The sequence below is a fragment of the Strigops habroptila genome, chromosome 3, assembly GCF_004027225.2.
Source record: "Strigops habroptila isolate Jane chromosome 3, bStrHab1.2.pri, whole genome shotgun sequence".
Lineage (NCBI taxonomy): Eukaryota > Metazoa > Chordata > Aves > Psittaciformes > Psittacidae > Strigops > Strigops habroptila.
In genome coordinates this window covers 72,926,735-72,941,637 of record NC_044279.2, presented here as the reverse complement: position 1 = coordinate 72,941,637, position 14,903 = coordinate 72,926,735, and the positions used below count along the sequence as shown (strand labels likewise).

The following is a 14,903-nucleotide window of genomic DNA, read 5'->3' as shown; positions in this document are numbered from 1 at the left end:
GTGCCTTGCTCTTGGAGCTTGCTGCAGGCGTGTGAGCCGAAATCACAGCCAAGCAAACCAGAAGTTGCATGAGGCCACTAAAACTACCCGGCAGCGGGACCGGGCTGGGCTTGGGGACACCCGGGGGCTGCGAGGGGGGAGGGCCCGGCGCACCCCGCTCTGAGGCCCCGGTCCGGGTCCCGCCGGCAGACGGAGCGGCCGCGGTCGGGTCTGTCACCCCGGGGCGGGGGCTGCGCTCCGCTCCCCCGTCCCGCTGCCTCCCTCGCTGTGAGGCCGTCCCCGTGTGCGTGGCGGCACCCCGGGGCGGGGGCTGGGGCGGGGCGGGGAGCGCGGCGCTGCCCGAGCCGGCGCCCCCGCCCTCCCTCCTTCCCTCTCTCCATCGCTCCCTCCCTCTCCCGCTGCTCCCGCTCCGCGCACGACGGCGGCGGCGTCCCGCCATGTCGGCCGCCAAGCACCGGGGCGCTAAGGGGGGCAGCCCGCCCGCCGCCGCCAACGACAAGGGCGCGCAGCCCGGCGGCACCGAGGAGCCGACGGCGAAGAAACCGGCAGCGGCGGCATCACACGGCCGGGGCGGCAGGGCCGCCGGGGGGGGCGGAGGGAGCCGCTCCGGCGCTGGCCCCCGCCGCGGCTGGGCGCTGCTGCTGGGCGCCGCAGTGGTGCTGGGCGCTGCGCTGCCCGCCGGCTGGTACGTGCGGCAGCTGCGGGAGGAGGTCGGGCGGAGCGCCCGGGAGCGGGAGGCCTCCGGCCGGCAGCGGCAGGAGCTGGCCGCCACCCTGGACGCCGTGGTGCAGAAGGTAGCGCGGCGCCGGGCATCTGCGGGAGGCGGGCGGGGTGTCCTGCAGAGCGGCTCCGTGGCGGCGGGCAGGGCCGCGGGGACGGGGGTTCACCCCTTAAGTAAGCAGCCGCGCAGCTCTCGGACAGCCCGGCTTGCGGGAGAGCAGACGTGTCCCCTTTCCCACCCCCTCCGCTTCTCCCCCTCCGCAAAGATGCTTTCATGGCTTTAGGAGGACAAATCGAGCCTGGGCCCGCGCCTGCAAACGTGGCCTCGGTAAAGCGAGAGTCCCTGGCAGGCAGCGCAGCGCGGGGCTGGGTCGGGGCGGGACCCGGGGGGCGGCCCCCGGGGCAGCCCGCAGCGGCGGCCGCAGGCGGCTCGTTGCCCAGCTCGCTCCTCCAAGGCTTGGGCGCGAAGCCATTTTACGCAGCGCAGGCAGCACGCTTACGCTGGCAGCAGTGCGGGGGACCCGCAGTTGGAGAGCCTGCTGGCGGCGGTTCCGTGTCTTCGATGGTCGCCAGTCACTTAAACCCGAGCGTGGCAGATGGGCTGCTCTTTGTCGCCGCGTCGAGCGGGCAGGTGTGTGCACCGAGGGGATGGCGTGGCAGCGCAGTTGGACGTGGCAAGAGCCTGCCTGTAGGAAACAAAACCTGTGCCAGCTTCACCAAATAGCAGAGACCATGCCATAAACTCTGCTCCTGCAGTACCCTGCCTTCCACATTCCTGCTGCTACCTTCGGCCGAGGGAGCAGGAGACTGTTTCCATGGCACTCCAGGGCTGCGGAAGAGCTGAGAAGTTGTTGGCAAAGGGTGTGGCTCAAATGCACTGGAAGAAATGTTCGTTTCCCTAACTTTTTTCATTCAGGCCTTATTAGCCCCCGAGCTAGAGTTTCACAAACAGCACTGTCCATCTGGATGTGCTTTAGGGTGCCTAAACTCTTTTAAAAATGGCGTCTGTGAAGGCGTATCATCAACATATAATCAAGTCCTGTCTGGGGAGCAGGTAAATGGGTTGGAAAGCAGTACGTAAAGTTATGACTGAGTTGCATCAAAGAAAAGGAAATTCTTGTCTCAGCTTGACTGCTTGCTGTGCGGATTCCCTGTATTCCCTGCAAGCTTGGGCCCAGGATGGTGGTGGGGGGATAGGGCGGTGGGACAGGTGATGGCAGAGATCCCCTGACTGGTCTCTGGTGCTCCCAGAAGCGAGGCAGCCTGCACATGTGGAGTTTGTAGGGTCAGCCTTGGTGTTCCTTCTCCCTTACAAGGGGGAAAAGGAAAACTCGAATGAGGGAGGAAAGGGGTTGTAAAATTCAGGGCTGTAGTGTTGTTTCTGAAGCTAATTTTAAATCCTGGAGTTTTTACTCACTGATGACCGGGTCATGGTTTGAACTAGTGAGGGTGGTTGTTTTTTCCTGGTTTTTAAGGCATTTTTACAGACTCTTTGTAGGAAGGAAGGAATTGCGATGTCAAGGCATGCAGGACACAAGATTACAGTGCATGAACATGGAATGCAGATGTATGTGCAGTATATAAGCCCTTCCGAGCATAGAAATGGGTACATTTTGCTGCCTCCCATCTCTATGTCATTGCAGAAAATCATAGGTATATCTTACATTCTCTAGGAGACAGTATGTAAGATATACATACTATAGATATGTAACCGAAGTTTATAAATAGTTGGTTTCAAAGAGAACTGAAACTTTATTTGCCTATGTATAACAGGTGGCTGATGTAAGACATACATATGGTAAGGCAAAAATGGGAGGGGAAAGAAATTACACAGATTTTCAATCTTGAGAGCTTTGCTTGCTTTGGTTTGGTGTCTTTACAGAAGAATGAACTTGAGGCAGAGCAGACCAGGCTGTATATCACTGCTTTGCAGAAGTGCAGTGTCCTGCAGCGTGCCATCAGTGCAGGCTGCCATCTGGAACTGGCTTTGCCCTTCAGGCTTTTTATTGCAGAGAGCTCCTGTCAGGAGTGTTATGTGAACTCATCTGCTTTACACATCAGTAAGAGGAGAAAGGAAATGATGTGGAAGTTTAGTCTGGAATATAGCACAGTTTCAGAGAGGCCAAGGTCATTTGGTGTTTAAACACAAGATAGTACGACCAGTTAGAGAAGTCATAGGTATTAGCTGTAGGTATATTTTTATGTGCTATTTATGTGTTAAACCTTTTAAGGGCTATGGTTTCAAACCTTACCAGCCATGAACACCAGACACAAACTCACACATAGGCGTACCTGCAAACCAACTGTGTAGTGAATACAAACTTCTATTCTGAAGTTGCAGTTTTATCCCTCATGTGCAAGGCATTTGCTTTGGGCCCTGGTGGCTCTTGGTTAGGACAGATCAGATTAGAAGCTGGTCTAATTTGAGGACCCCTGTCCATTTTATTATGTCAGAGCTCTCTGCTCTTCATGCAGCTGGCCCAGCGGGAAGTATAGGAGAATAGCTTCAAGTTGTACCACGAGCATTGTCCAAATGCAGTGGAGGAGCAGGTATAAAGTACTTCCACTGAGGAGGAGTGGGATCCACCTCTATCAGACGTATAGCAGCAGAGACCTTCTGGCCCTCTGGAGAGTTCTCCTGGCCATTTCTAATGTTTTTTCTTAGACTGACAATAGAATAGAAGATAGTTAATTGCTGAATTCAGTGATTTGGTTGAATGTGTCAAAGAAAACAAATTCTGTCATAAGAGGGGGAGGAGAACTTTGCTGTGCTCTTCTTTTAGATTTCTGAAGTCCATTCATAGTGATAAAGAAAAAACTCTCAGTGTGGAAAAAATCAGAGTGAATGAAACTAAGGCTTTCATAATGAAAATTAGGTTTGTAAGTCAGTGTAATGGCTGGTGCCCTACTGTAATACATACGGCAGTATTATCTGCTTCCCCCCCAACCTTAGCTCACTTCTAGTTTCATATTTGAGCACTAAAGAATATAAGCATAGGGAATGTAAAGACATTACAGACCTTTTTACAGAGGGAAGGGATAAAAAGAAGTCATCTATATGGATATTCTTCAAACTGCAGGGATCTGTTGGAGCAAGGGCAAATCTCATGGCCAAACTCTACAATCCTTACACAGTGTAGACTTCCATGAAAATCAAGGAGGATTTGGCCAGGGATTTAGTCTTGCAAAAATACATATAAATAACTTGATTTCTAATTAGTAAGCATGTTAGATCTTTTGAAAATAATTTCTAGGTTCAGAGTCTGAGTGGGAACTGCTGGAGCCTCCTGCAGTTAAAAAAAAAATAGAAGTTCTGTGTATTTCTTTCTAAGAACATATAAAATATACTTCCTTCTATCTGTAAAATAAAACCACCCCTCCAGCTGTGTATCTAATCAGTAAACATGGCAGCCCATGTGGCACGACTGATTAATATACCCCTCAGACATAGGGAGTAGCATGAGGCAAGGCATTACTCAGCACTTGCCATCCTGCCAAAGCCTTGAGGTATTTTCTACGTGATGGATTCCTGTTGCAGCCAGTGGGAGTTCTTACATTGCTTTACAAAGTTTAAGAAAATACAATCCCCACACGCACACAAAAGGATTTCTCCACAGTCTGAGGCTGATTCTCAGCGTGGCCCCCAGATGAAGTAGTGCGTCCTTCCCTGGCCTGGATCTTACCTTTAATTGTGAGAGTAAACCAGTGTGGAGGCCACTCACCCCTTGACCTTTTCCCTCTTGCTGCTACTAAAACCAACTGTAAAGATAGGGGTTTTTTAAATTGGGAAGCGTAATAGCATACCTGATCCTCTGTATTAACCTGAGATAGATGCGAATCAGTCCCCTTGGCAGCTGCTATGGCTTTGTTCTCTGCCTGTGTACATACACATGCACTAAGAGTGTGTGAGTGTATGAATAATGAGGTACTAAGTATTGACAACATTAAAGCCTTTCTATGGTTTTTATCTTAAAAAATAGCTAAGAAGAAAAATTTGTGTCTCCATTGGTGTCTAGGAGCAGCAAAATGTCACTACTCCCATTCCCCAGCCATTCCCACCTCCCCTTTCCCCCCAGTTTTTCCTGTTATTCTTTCTTGTCTACTGTGAAATTTCTTTCATCTTCAGGAATTGGCCTTGGGTATTACTGACTGCTAACTTCTAATCCCAGCTTCTCTGTATTTGGTAGCTGATGCCAGATGGGTTTTGTTTGTTTGTTTTCCCCCCTCCCTTTCCTCCCTTGCGGACTTGCAGCTTGTAGAACCAGGCATCATATAAGGTAGGGATGGCTCAGGGGCCTGGATGCAGGCTCTGGAGGCTCAAATTTGATTTTCACACACGCATTTCCTGGATCATCTGTGGCAGGTCAGTGAGGCCAAGGATCCTCAGCAGAAGATGGATTTCTCTATAGAGCTGTAAGGCTCCACATGATGGGCTTTTTGTGCCTCCTGTATCCGAGGTGCCATAGCGTCACCTTGGGTAGAAAGCATGAAGGATTGCAAGGTGATCATCTCATATACTAACAGGGGCCATAAGGACACAAAGAGTGAGGATGTAGGTTAGGATGAAATTGTAAGTATTAACCATGTGTATTCCTGTTTCAGGTGCGTTCCCTTCAAGCCACATTTGGAGAATTTGAGTCCATGATGAAAATAGCTCAGCAGAAACAGGAGGTTACTGAGAAGGCTGTTAAACAAGGGGAGAGTGAAATAAACCGCATCAGTGAAGTGCTTCAGAAGCTGCAAAATGAAATATTGAAAGACTTGTCTGATGGCATCCACATGGTGAAGGATGCAAGGGAACGAGACTTCACATCTCTGGAAAACACAGTTGAAGAGAGACTAACAGAGCTAACCAAGTCTATAAATGATAACATTGCTGTATTCACTGAAGTCCAGCAAAGGAGCCAAGATGAAATCAACAACATGAAAGCAAAGGTTGATTCACTAGAAGAGGCAGATGTGTATAAACATGAAATTAAGGTGCTAAAAGATGCTTTCGGTGAGATGCAAGCATCCATGAAAACCAAAGAAAAGGACATAGAGTCCTTGAAGAGTACAGTAGACTCCATGGAGTCCGATGTGTATACTGAAGTGAAAGAGCTAGTCAACCTCAAACAAGAACATGAGAAATTCAAAGAGGCCGCAGACACTGAACACCTTTCATTAAAAGCTTTACAGGAGAAAGTTCTGAGAGCTGAGGATTCTATTATGCATCTCCCTGGTGACATTAAAAGACTCGATGAAGATTTGCTGCAAGTTAAAGCCGACCTCAACAAATGGGAAGAAAATGAACTCTTCAGAAAAGCATTAGAAACTTTTGGGAAGAACAGTGAAGGACTGGAGTCTCGATTGAGGCACATAGAAGACAGCCTGGAGTCTCTAACTTCTGCAGCTGCTCAAAACAGTGAAAACTTGCAGTCCTTTCTTTCTAAGGAGGCAGAATATAAGAATAAGCTCAGTACCCTAGAACAAAGCATTACTGCTCTTCAGGGAATCTCAGACATGGACCTAACTTCAGTCACAGCCGTTCTGAAAAATCTTGGTGAATCACAGACCTCGCTGTACAACGATGTGGAAAACTTGAGGAGAAGCATCAGTGAACTGCCATCCTCCGATGCTCTTCAGGATGTCCAGAAGCAAATCAGTATTTTGCTGGATCAAGGGAATCTCCAGGCGGGTGAAGTACAGTCTCAAGGCTATCTTGAAAAGTTTTCTTCTGTGGAAGGCTCTGTCGATGAACTGAGATCCTCTGTCAGCCAGGTTGATTCTGATTTGAAAATGATAAGAACTGCAGTGGATAGTTTAGTCTCCTACTCGGTGAAAATTGAAAATAATGAGAACAACTTGGAGTCTGTGAAGAGCTCAATAGATGACCTGAGGAATGACCTGGAAAGGTTGTTTGTGAAAGTAGAAAAAATCCATGAAAAAGTTTAGGCAGCGGTGCTCCTTGCGCAGATAACGGATTAAGGAGAATAGCTTTTGTATGCCCAGTTTTTTACTCTTTTTAAAAGCAATTTGATACCTCCAAAGAGAATAAGAATACTTTAATAATAGAGACAGTTCTGCTTATTTCCTTTATTTCTCTTTTGTGTAGGGTTTTTGGTTGTTTTGTTGTTTGTTTTTTTTTAAATTTCCAGAAAACAAGAGTTTAGTTGGGGGTTGAGTTTCTAAGGGCTCATCTTCTCTATTAAGTTATAGGGCTGTAACTGTAGTGGTGTAACTAAGGCACTACAGCCTCATTAGCATGGGCGTATTTAATGGCACGAAGGTGTTTTCACCAGCATGGGCATATTTAATGGCACAAAGGTGTTTCACACTATGACACTAGATACCCCATACAGAAAAGCTACAACTTCTGGTATGAAAAGCATACTTCTGTACACACTGGGAATTTTACTGATATGTTTTGGTTTAAGAAACAAATGAACAAAACTACATCCTATATTAACTGTTTAGACCAGTAGAACTGAAGTGTGGATGAGGTTTGAAGCAACTCATCCATTTCTACAGTTTGGGATTCAGCCATGTGATCAGTTTACCAGGTGTCAGCTGAGCTGTAGTATATTTCTGTGAGTCCTTAATTTGTACCAAGGAGCTGACAAGGAGCCTCCTCAACTCAAAGGAAGGTTTGAGATAAGTGGCATTGCTTGGGACCAAGACCTAAGAGAGGTGTTCCACCACATGGCTGGAGAGATTCGTGCTCTGTGATCACAGGCTGCTTTGAAGCATCTTTAGCTGCTGGTGCAGACGAGTGCTTAGAAGGGTCATCTGAAGGGTGAGATTACTTTCAAGAGGGTACAGTAATATTTTTGTCATACTTTCGGACTGTTTCCACGATGAGGATGTGTCTTCTCTGGAAAGGCCTAATTTGTCTGTAATACAGGGTTTTCTGTAAAAATTATCACAAATTTGAACAAGGAAAGAGAAGGACCAAAAGTGCACCTTGTGTTCCATGTATAGCAAGCATGCTAATGATAACAGTACACTCCAAAACACGCAAGGGGGAAGATCACCGTGAAATCAGCAGAATTGCTCTAAGGCATATACATTTCCAAGTTTTCACACAGCTGACAGTAACCTGAACTCTTGTTATGCATTCAGGACTTGGTGCCTGATTGTCACCATTGTTGTCCCTGGGTGTCTGCCTGCAGCACTGGTAGCAAAGGATCCTTCTAAGAACTGGCTGAGAGTGTCGTAATTCTCTAGGCGTTCATTCAAAAACCAATTTTTCATCAAGCTTTCTTGGGCTTCTGTCTTTCTGGAAAGGAGTTCCAATATCCCTCCTTTTTCAAGTTTACTTTTGAACTTTATCCAAAGATTTGGTAAAGGAGTCTGCACACAGTTACCTTGGAAATAGGTTGTGGGCATCATGCTCACCTCAGCCTGCACTAGCCAGATCTGTGACTACGTTAGAAGAATTCCTAGAAACAGCACCTTCCAGAAGTGGTGTGCTTACGGGAGCAGCACAGGTGAAAAGGAGTTCTACTAGGTAAATAAGATACTGAACCATATCCAGAGTTGTTCCCACTATAAACAGGAAAGAATTGCTGGCAGAGAAAGAGGGAGCCATGGCATTAAGGTAATTTGTCGCTGTTGGAACTGCACTGTTCATTGTTGACTTCTCAAGTTCTTGAACAATGTTGTTTAGGTTACTGTGAAATGAACTGTATGGCTTATTTGCGGTATTTTTAATACATAATAAACATTTGGAATATTCTTTGCACCTTTTTTTTTCTGATTGCTACTTAATGTTGTGTTTCCCAGGATGCTTCCAGTGGAGTTGCAGGAAAGGGCTTGGGGAAGCACCAGATGTGGTGCAGCCCTGTATGGGGAGGATATGGAATATGGGGGGACTCTTTTATCTATAGTAGTTACAGGCAAACTGGAAAATGGGATTTGGGTCAGCTCAAGGCAGCGGTGTTGACCTCCAGGCTCAGAAGCCCAACATGATACTTGTGACCTGTGCAATACGTGGTTTATGCAGTGAATGAATGCTATGTCAGATGCTGCCAGCGATGCCTTGGTAAGACTTTTTCAATGCCCAAAGCACGTAGAACAGAAATAAGGAAGGACCTACGTCATCTCTCCAAAGTGGCTGCTGCTTTTGCATGGCTTGGAATGCTCGATTGCAAGGCCCATAAACTGCTAGAATCTTCACTCAAAAGTTTGAGAAGGGATGATTTCAGGAGTATGGGCATCATCACATCCTTGGCAATTCGTGAGGCCACATTCATAGAAGTAGGCAGTCACCGTTACTAGACTACCTATGTTCAACAAAACAGGTGAGCACACAAACCCTTCCATCTAAAAGGTTGGATATAACCTGTTGACAACAAGCTGGCCGTAAGCATGCAGCGGGCTTTAAAGGGTAGTACCTGCATGACGAGGGAACTAGGAGGCTGTAAGCAGTGCAGCTGGGCTGTCTTTGATCTCAAAGATTAAATGAAGAATTACTAGTTACACTTTCAATAACAATTTTTTATGGCAAGCTATTGAAATGATTTCACTCAGTAATAGTTATTCATAAATAATAATGTGGCTGGGGGCAGGCACAATAGCAAGGATCCCTTGGCAGGCTGGAGGTTCAGCTTTTCTATTTGGCTCAACAGCTTCATCAAGCAGAAACACTTCCTAATTCCCTGATAAATGCTCCCAGAGCACATCCAGTCCTAGTGCTGCTCTTTACTGTTGTTCCTAAGCTTTGCAGTAAAGCAGTGGAGAGGGTCTCGTAGACGTAAGTCTATGTTGCCTGTGTTGTTTTACATTAGTAGATCATCAACAACTTCCTGGTCGAATAACAAATTTCAACTTAAACTGTCCACCTGATTGATGAGGTATTGATTCAGCCAGTTCATTAGCATTTATCTTCATTTTCAGCTCCCATCTTAGAGATGAAGAAGTGATTATACCAAGGCACTGTGGACTTGATCACATTTGAAAGAACTTTGCCCAAATAGCTGTGCTGGCAAACATGATGGACACAAATTGTGCTGTGCAGGGACTTCTCCCAGTTGCGTATTGACTGCTGCCTCAAGTGAAGTAACCTGTAACAGGAAGGAGGGTTTCTGGTGGCCTAAAGGTAGTTAAGTGATTTAGTCTATACCATCTTATTTGACATAACTCGGTAGTGTAAGTAAAGCTGCAGAGAAGTTAAATGACCACAGTAAAAGAGGCTTTCTGAGACGTATGGACACCACGCTATCCTAAAAATGCCCAGTGTGGGCCCTTCACTCTGCTTGGTGATGCCAAGGGCAGTCTGTCCCATTTGGAGCCCTTTGAGAAAGGCGAGGCTGAGCTGGAGAGCGTCTCAAGGAGGAGAGTGATGGTGAGAGGTAAAATGTTCTAGATAAAAAGAGAATCATAGAAACAACCAGGTTGGAAAAGACCTTTAAGATCAAGTCCAACCATTACCCCAGCACTGCCACCACCACCACTAAACCATGTCACTGAGGGGCTCATCTACACTTCAGGGACGGTGATTCCACCATTCCCTGGGCAGCCTGTTCCAGTGCCTGATCATCCTCTCTGTGACGAAATTGTTCCTAAAATCCAGTCTAAACCTCTTCTGGCGCAGCTTGAGGTTGTTTCCTTTTGTCCTATTGCTTGTCACTTGGGAGAAGACCAACCCCACTCACTCCATCCTCCTTTCAGGCAGTTGTAGAGAGCGTTAAGGTCCCCCCTGAGCCTTGTCCAGACTAAACACCCCAGTTCCCTCAGCCGTTCCTCATAAGTAGGAGATCGAACGGTTGAACCATCAGGCCTGCTTGCATTCCAAGGAAGCGGAGTGAGGATTGAAGGGAAAAGAGGAGCATCACCAACAACCTCCAACCTCCGAGCTGGCTTTGCTGGGAAAAGCGGCGGCGGACGATGGCGGCGGGCGCCCCCTGGTGGCGGCGGCGCGGCAGCGGGCGGCTCGTGGACGGGGCTGTGTGCCCGTCCGTCCGTCTGTCCGTCCGTCCTTCTGTCCGTCCCACTGCAATCCCTGCCCCGGGATTATGCCTCGCGCCTCCTGCTCGCAAAGGCGCCACAGCTCCCCGTCCATCTCCCTGCTCCTGGTCCCGCGGCGGCACGGGCTCCTGTGCCCTGTTTGATGCTCTCCTCATGTGGTATCGCCCCCCCTGAAAAGTACCTTCAGCCAGCGCTGGGCTGATTCTTGAAGCAACTGCTACGTACGCTGAGCAGTAATGGGTTTAAGCTTACACAGGGGAAGTTCAGGTTGGATATAAGGAAGAAGTTCTTTACTATGAGAGTGGTGAGACACTGGCACAGAGTGCCCAGAGCAGCTGTGGCTGCCCCATCCCTGGCAGTGTTCAAGGCCAGGTTGGACGGGACTTGGAGCAGGTTGCTCCAAGTGGAAGCAACCTTACTAGTGGAAGGTGTCCCTGCCCATGGCAGGGGGTTGGAAGTGGGTGATCTTAATGTCCTTTCTAACCCAAACCGTTCTATGATTCTATGATGTAGCCATTTTGGTAATAGCTGGGCCCTGGCCCAATTCTTGTGTCATCATCTATAGGTGTTTAGGGAAGGGAAACCTGTGGCTGTTTTGGGTTTGGTTTTAGTATCAGCTGTATATGATATGTAGCACAATGAGATGCTCATCCCTGTTGGTCCTCTGAGTGCTCATACACTGCTGCTATCCTGCCCTTCCTGCAGACATTTCAGTCACTGTTGTCTTCCGCCAATCATGAGCAGATAGATACTCACCGATGTCAGAGATGCAGAGACAGTATTTACCTGCAGGAGTTTACCAACACTTATTTATAATCCTGACATGAAATAGTCTAACAGCATACAGAGCAATTCTTTTTCCAAGAACCCATTTGGTCTAACACTGACCAAGGATGCTCAAAATGCAATTCTGCCTTGGACACCAAAGCAAAAAGTGCATATTCTTCTTGCTCACATAGCAAAACCTCTCTAGAATGTCTAATATACAATATATTGCAAGCTCCCTATATAATGCTATTTTCTTAGGAGTAGTGATTGCTCATGCACTGAGAAAGGGAACTCGGAAATCTCTTTATAAGAGCAGAGCTTGATGATTCCTGCATTTATAATGCAAATACCAAACCCCAGAGCTATTCAGAGTTAATGCAGCATCACAGTAGTAGCCAGCTAGGCTTCAGACAAAGAGATCCCTGAACTCTGCTTTGTTTTATATTGGAGCTTATGGAGCAGGTGTTCCTTTGGCTGCTGCAGATACACAAACATCTCTAAATCCTTTTCAAGACAATGCTATCTAGATGCTGAGCTTAGCATTGGGGTTAAATCTTTTCTCAAGTGATTCCACTGTGAGAGGAATAAAAGCCAAAGAGGTAATTTCTCATTTTATGACATATCCTGTTCAGAAATAAATGGTTTTGATGAAATACTTATTACGCAGTTAACTCCTGTGCCCCGTATCCTGCTGTCCATCCACAATTCTAGAGGAAGAAGCTAGTTCAAATAAGGCCGGCTTTGTTCCACTCAGAAAGATTTTCCTTTGGCACTGTCCATGTCAAATTCCTGCGGATAATCCTTTCCTGTCAATACTGCTTAGGCTGGGGTTGGGATGGAGTCCTAGAGTTATGAGTCAGGATGGAAAACATAACAAGTGGAGAAAGAATCAGGGTTACCTTGAAACTTCCAATTTTTTTTAGTGCTCTGACTTTCAAACAAAGTGCTGATAATGGCGATTTTTCCCCCTTCCTTTCTCCATTTTACCAACTCCCATCAATATATACATGTCAGGGGAGATGCAGAATATGATGCTTAAATATTATTTGCTTTACGGTAATAATCTGAAGACGCAAGCCAAAACAGGGCTTGAGAAGATAGATAGCCACTGCAGAGCCACCTGTTTGGAGAGAGCACTGCAAGAGGCTCGAAGCCTGTAATGTGAAAACAGTGAGGTTGTAAAGGAAAGTTTCCAACCAGATGGGAAATGTAGAAATTATGGAGCGACAAGGGTCCTGATCCAGATCCCAATGAAGTCAGTAGCTACACTCCTCTTTCCTTTCCTGGTACAAAATCACGGCCAAACCACTTTGCCCAAAGCCACACAGAAAATGTGTAATATACCCTGTGATGATTTCCAGTACCTAAAGCTTCAAAAATCTCCTTCGAGTGCATGAGAGCTATTTACCAGAACACCTAACAGCTAACAGATCTTCTCATATTGAATGAGCCTTTCCTTTCTGAAGTCTCCTTCTCAGGGTGTGGACACAGAAGTGTTAAGTACATTTATCAGAGGAGGTAATACTGGCTTGTAAGGTTTACGTTTTAAACAAATATGGTTTATGGTGTTGGGGAAGCAGGCTGGGCCCCAGGGTGCATTTACTAGCTATTTGTGTTCAAAAGATTGCAAACACTAACAATATAGACAGCCCAGCGCCCACCATTAAGCTCCAGAGCAAACACTGAACTGAAGGACAGCCTTCTCAGTGCTATTGCTTCCAGCTGCTTGGAGTTTCAGGCAGAGCAGCTACACTGGTACACATCCAGCTGATGCTTTCAGAGATCCCATCACAACCCTCAGGTCTACAAACAAGAGGGATGTTGACTGATCTGAATGTAGCGCCCAAGTGATGGAAGCTGCTGTTATTCCTTCATCACGTGTAGAACGCCATCACCAGTGTTTCAAATCCTATCCTATAGGTGCTGGATGAGAAGACTTATTTAGGCACCTGTCCACTGGAATGGTCTGGGCACCAAACCACTGTACCAATGGGATATTTTGCAGGATTAAATATGGACTTCAAGCCCTCCATTCTGATCATTTTTGACTCATCGCCATACCAGATTTCTCACATCACTCATTCAGGTCTGAAGATGGTATTGTTCTTACTTTCATTAAGTATTGCACATTCTTAGAATGGTTTCTAAGAGAGGGAAAATCCCCTCAATTCCATCTAATGTGTTTAACATTTGAAAAAAAGATAGGCAAGAAGAGAGCAGCTTTTCCATTCAGGAAGGAGATATCTGCATTGCTAAAAATAGCCCTACTAAGCTTTGTTGAACATGAGATTGATGGATGGATAATTAACATTTGCTGGAGTCTGAATCCTTACAGATAATTAACTGAGGTGATAATAACCTCCTTGGACCTTGAAAAATGCCTCTGTACGTGAATGCATTCAGTGGATCAAACTGCATTACAGCATCCCAGAAGAATGTCACAGCCTCCCAGATGACCGAAGGTTGGAGGCAGGATTGGAAAAACGCCTGTCCCCCTTCCTAAGTCCCTGGGGTTTAAAGCTACAGCAGCTATTAGGAGACAGCAGGATGGCTCCTCCTGGCCTACTTTGGGTCAGGGGAAACCTCCTTTGATTCAGCCCAGGCCAGGACATTGAGAGCCTTCTGAGTGTATTATCACACATGTACTTTGGGTTATCCCCTAACAACAGCACAGGGAAACCTAGCTTGTTGGGAGCTGTAGGAATTGAGGGTTCAGGCCACATTTGTCCTTTGTGTCACCGTTCCCTTCCTCCATTGTACAGTCACATAAGAGACTTCCTGCCCAAAGGAGCTGATCAACCAAAGAGACAGCTTGAGGGACAAAGATGAGGCTAAAGCAATGTGGCACACAGCAGAGAGTGCAGCCAGCCTAGGTGGCTGGTGGCAACCACTGTGCCACCTATAATATATAATGTTTCATAATGTTAACTTCTAGGTGTTTCTGCGCCTTCCCTCCCTGTCTTCTGTGGGATCACATCTTTCCAAGGCCACATGGACATGGATAGAATCCTCCTCTGTTGATTTCCACAGTCATTGGATGAATTGTGTGTAGGATGGAAATAGGGAAGGGGAAGAATTCAGTTACAAGCAAATTTGCAAGGATCAAATAAAATAGATGCCTATTGCTTTCCAACCTCCGGACCGATTACGTATTTCCCAGGGTTTGGGGAGCCTTATTAGTTTCAACCTTTTGAGGGCAAAGAATCTTCTGTTTCTTATGTCATTCTTCAGGATGGACAGGGAATACTTATAATGCAGTTTGGCAATAGATAGTAGTATTATTTGTTAAATACAACCCTCAGAAATAGTTTTTTGTTTGGGTCATTGGACAAGGACTTTGAGCATGGCAAGTAGTGCTCCAGAAGTGCTGGCAGCTCCATAATGCAAATCAAAATCATGTGTTTGAGCTTTCTAGAAATTAGTGTATTTTCACCAAAGTCCCACCAAGTCCCACCAAGGGTGGGTGA

The 14,903-nt window shown here is 46.7% G+C and overlaps 1 protein-coding gene across 2 annotated transcripts; it reads left to right on the top strand.

Annotated features, from left to right (window-relative positions):
* The first annotated feature begins 328 nt into the window (after positions 1 to 328).
* Positions 329 to 8,443, top strand: CKAP4 (cytoskeleton associated protein 4). Of its 2 annotated transcripts, none has more exons than XM_030478901.1 (2): positions 329 to 794; positions 5,323 to 8,443. In XM_030478901.1, exons 1-2 carry the CDS (start codon positions 438 to 440, stop codon positions 6,652 to 6,654), a joined length of 1,689 nt encoding a protein of 562 aa, XP_030334761.1. In that variant the 5' UTR covers positions 329 to 437; the 3' UTR covers positions 6,655 to 8,443. The 2 variants fall into 2 exon arrangements, with proteins under 2 accessions (XP_030334761.1, XP_030334762.1); XM_030478902.1 differs by lacking the exon at positions 329 to 794 and adding an exon at positions 880 to 1,351.
* Positions 8,444 to 14,903: the final 6,460 nt, after the last annotated feature.

Bases quoted from the DNA above. Each gene is read 5' to 3' on its own strand.
- CKAP4 (XM_030478901.1), top strand. From the start codon at position 438: ATGTCGGCCGCCAAGCACCGGGGCGCTAAGGGGGGCAGCCCGCCCGCC. The intron at 795-5,322 runs GTAGCGCGGCGC...TTCCTGTTTCAG, and splicing joins TGGACGCCGTGGTGCAGAAG to GTGCGTTCCCTTCAAGCCAC.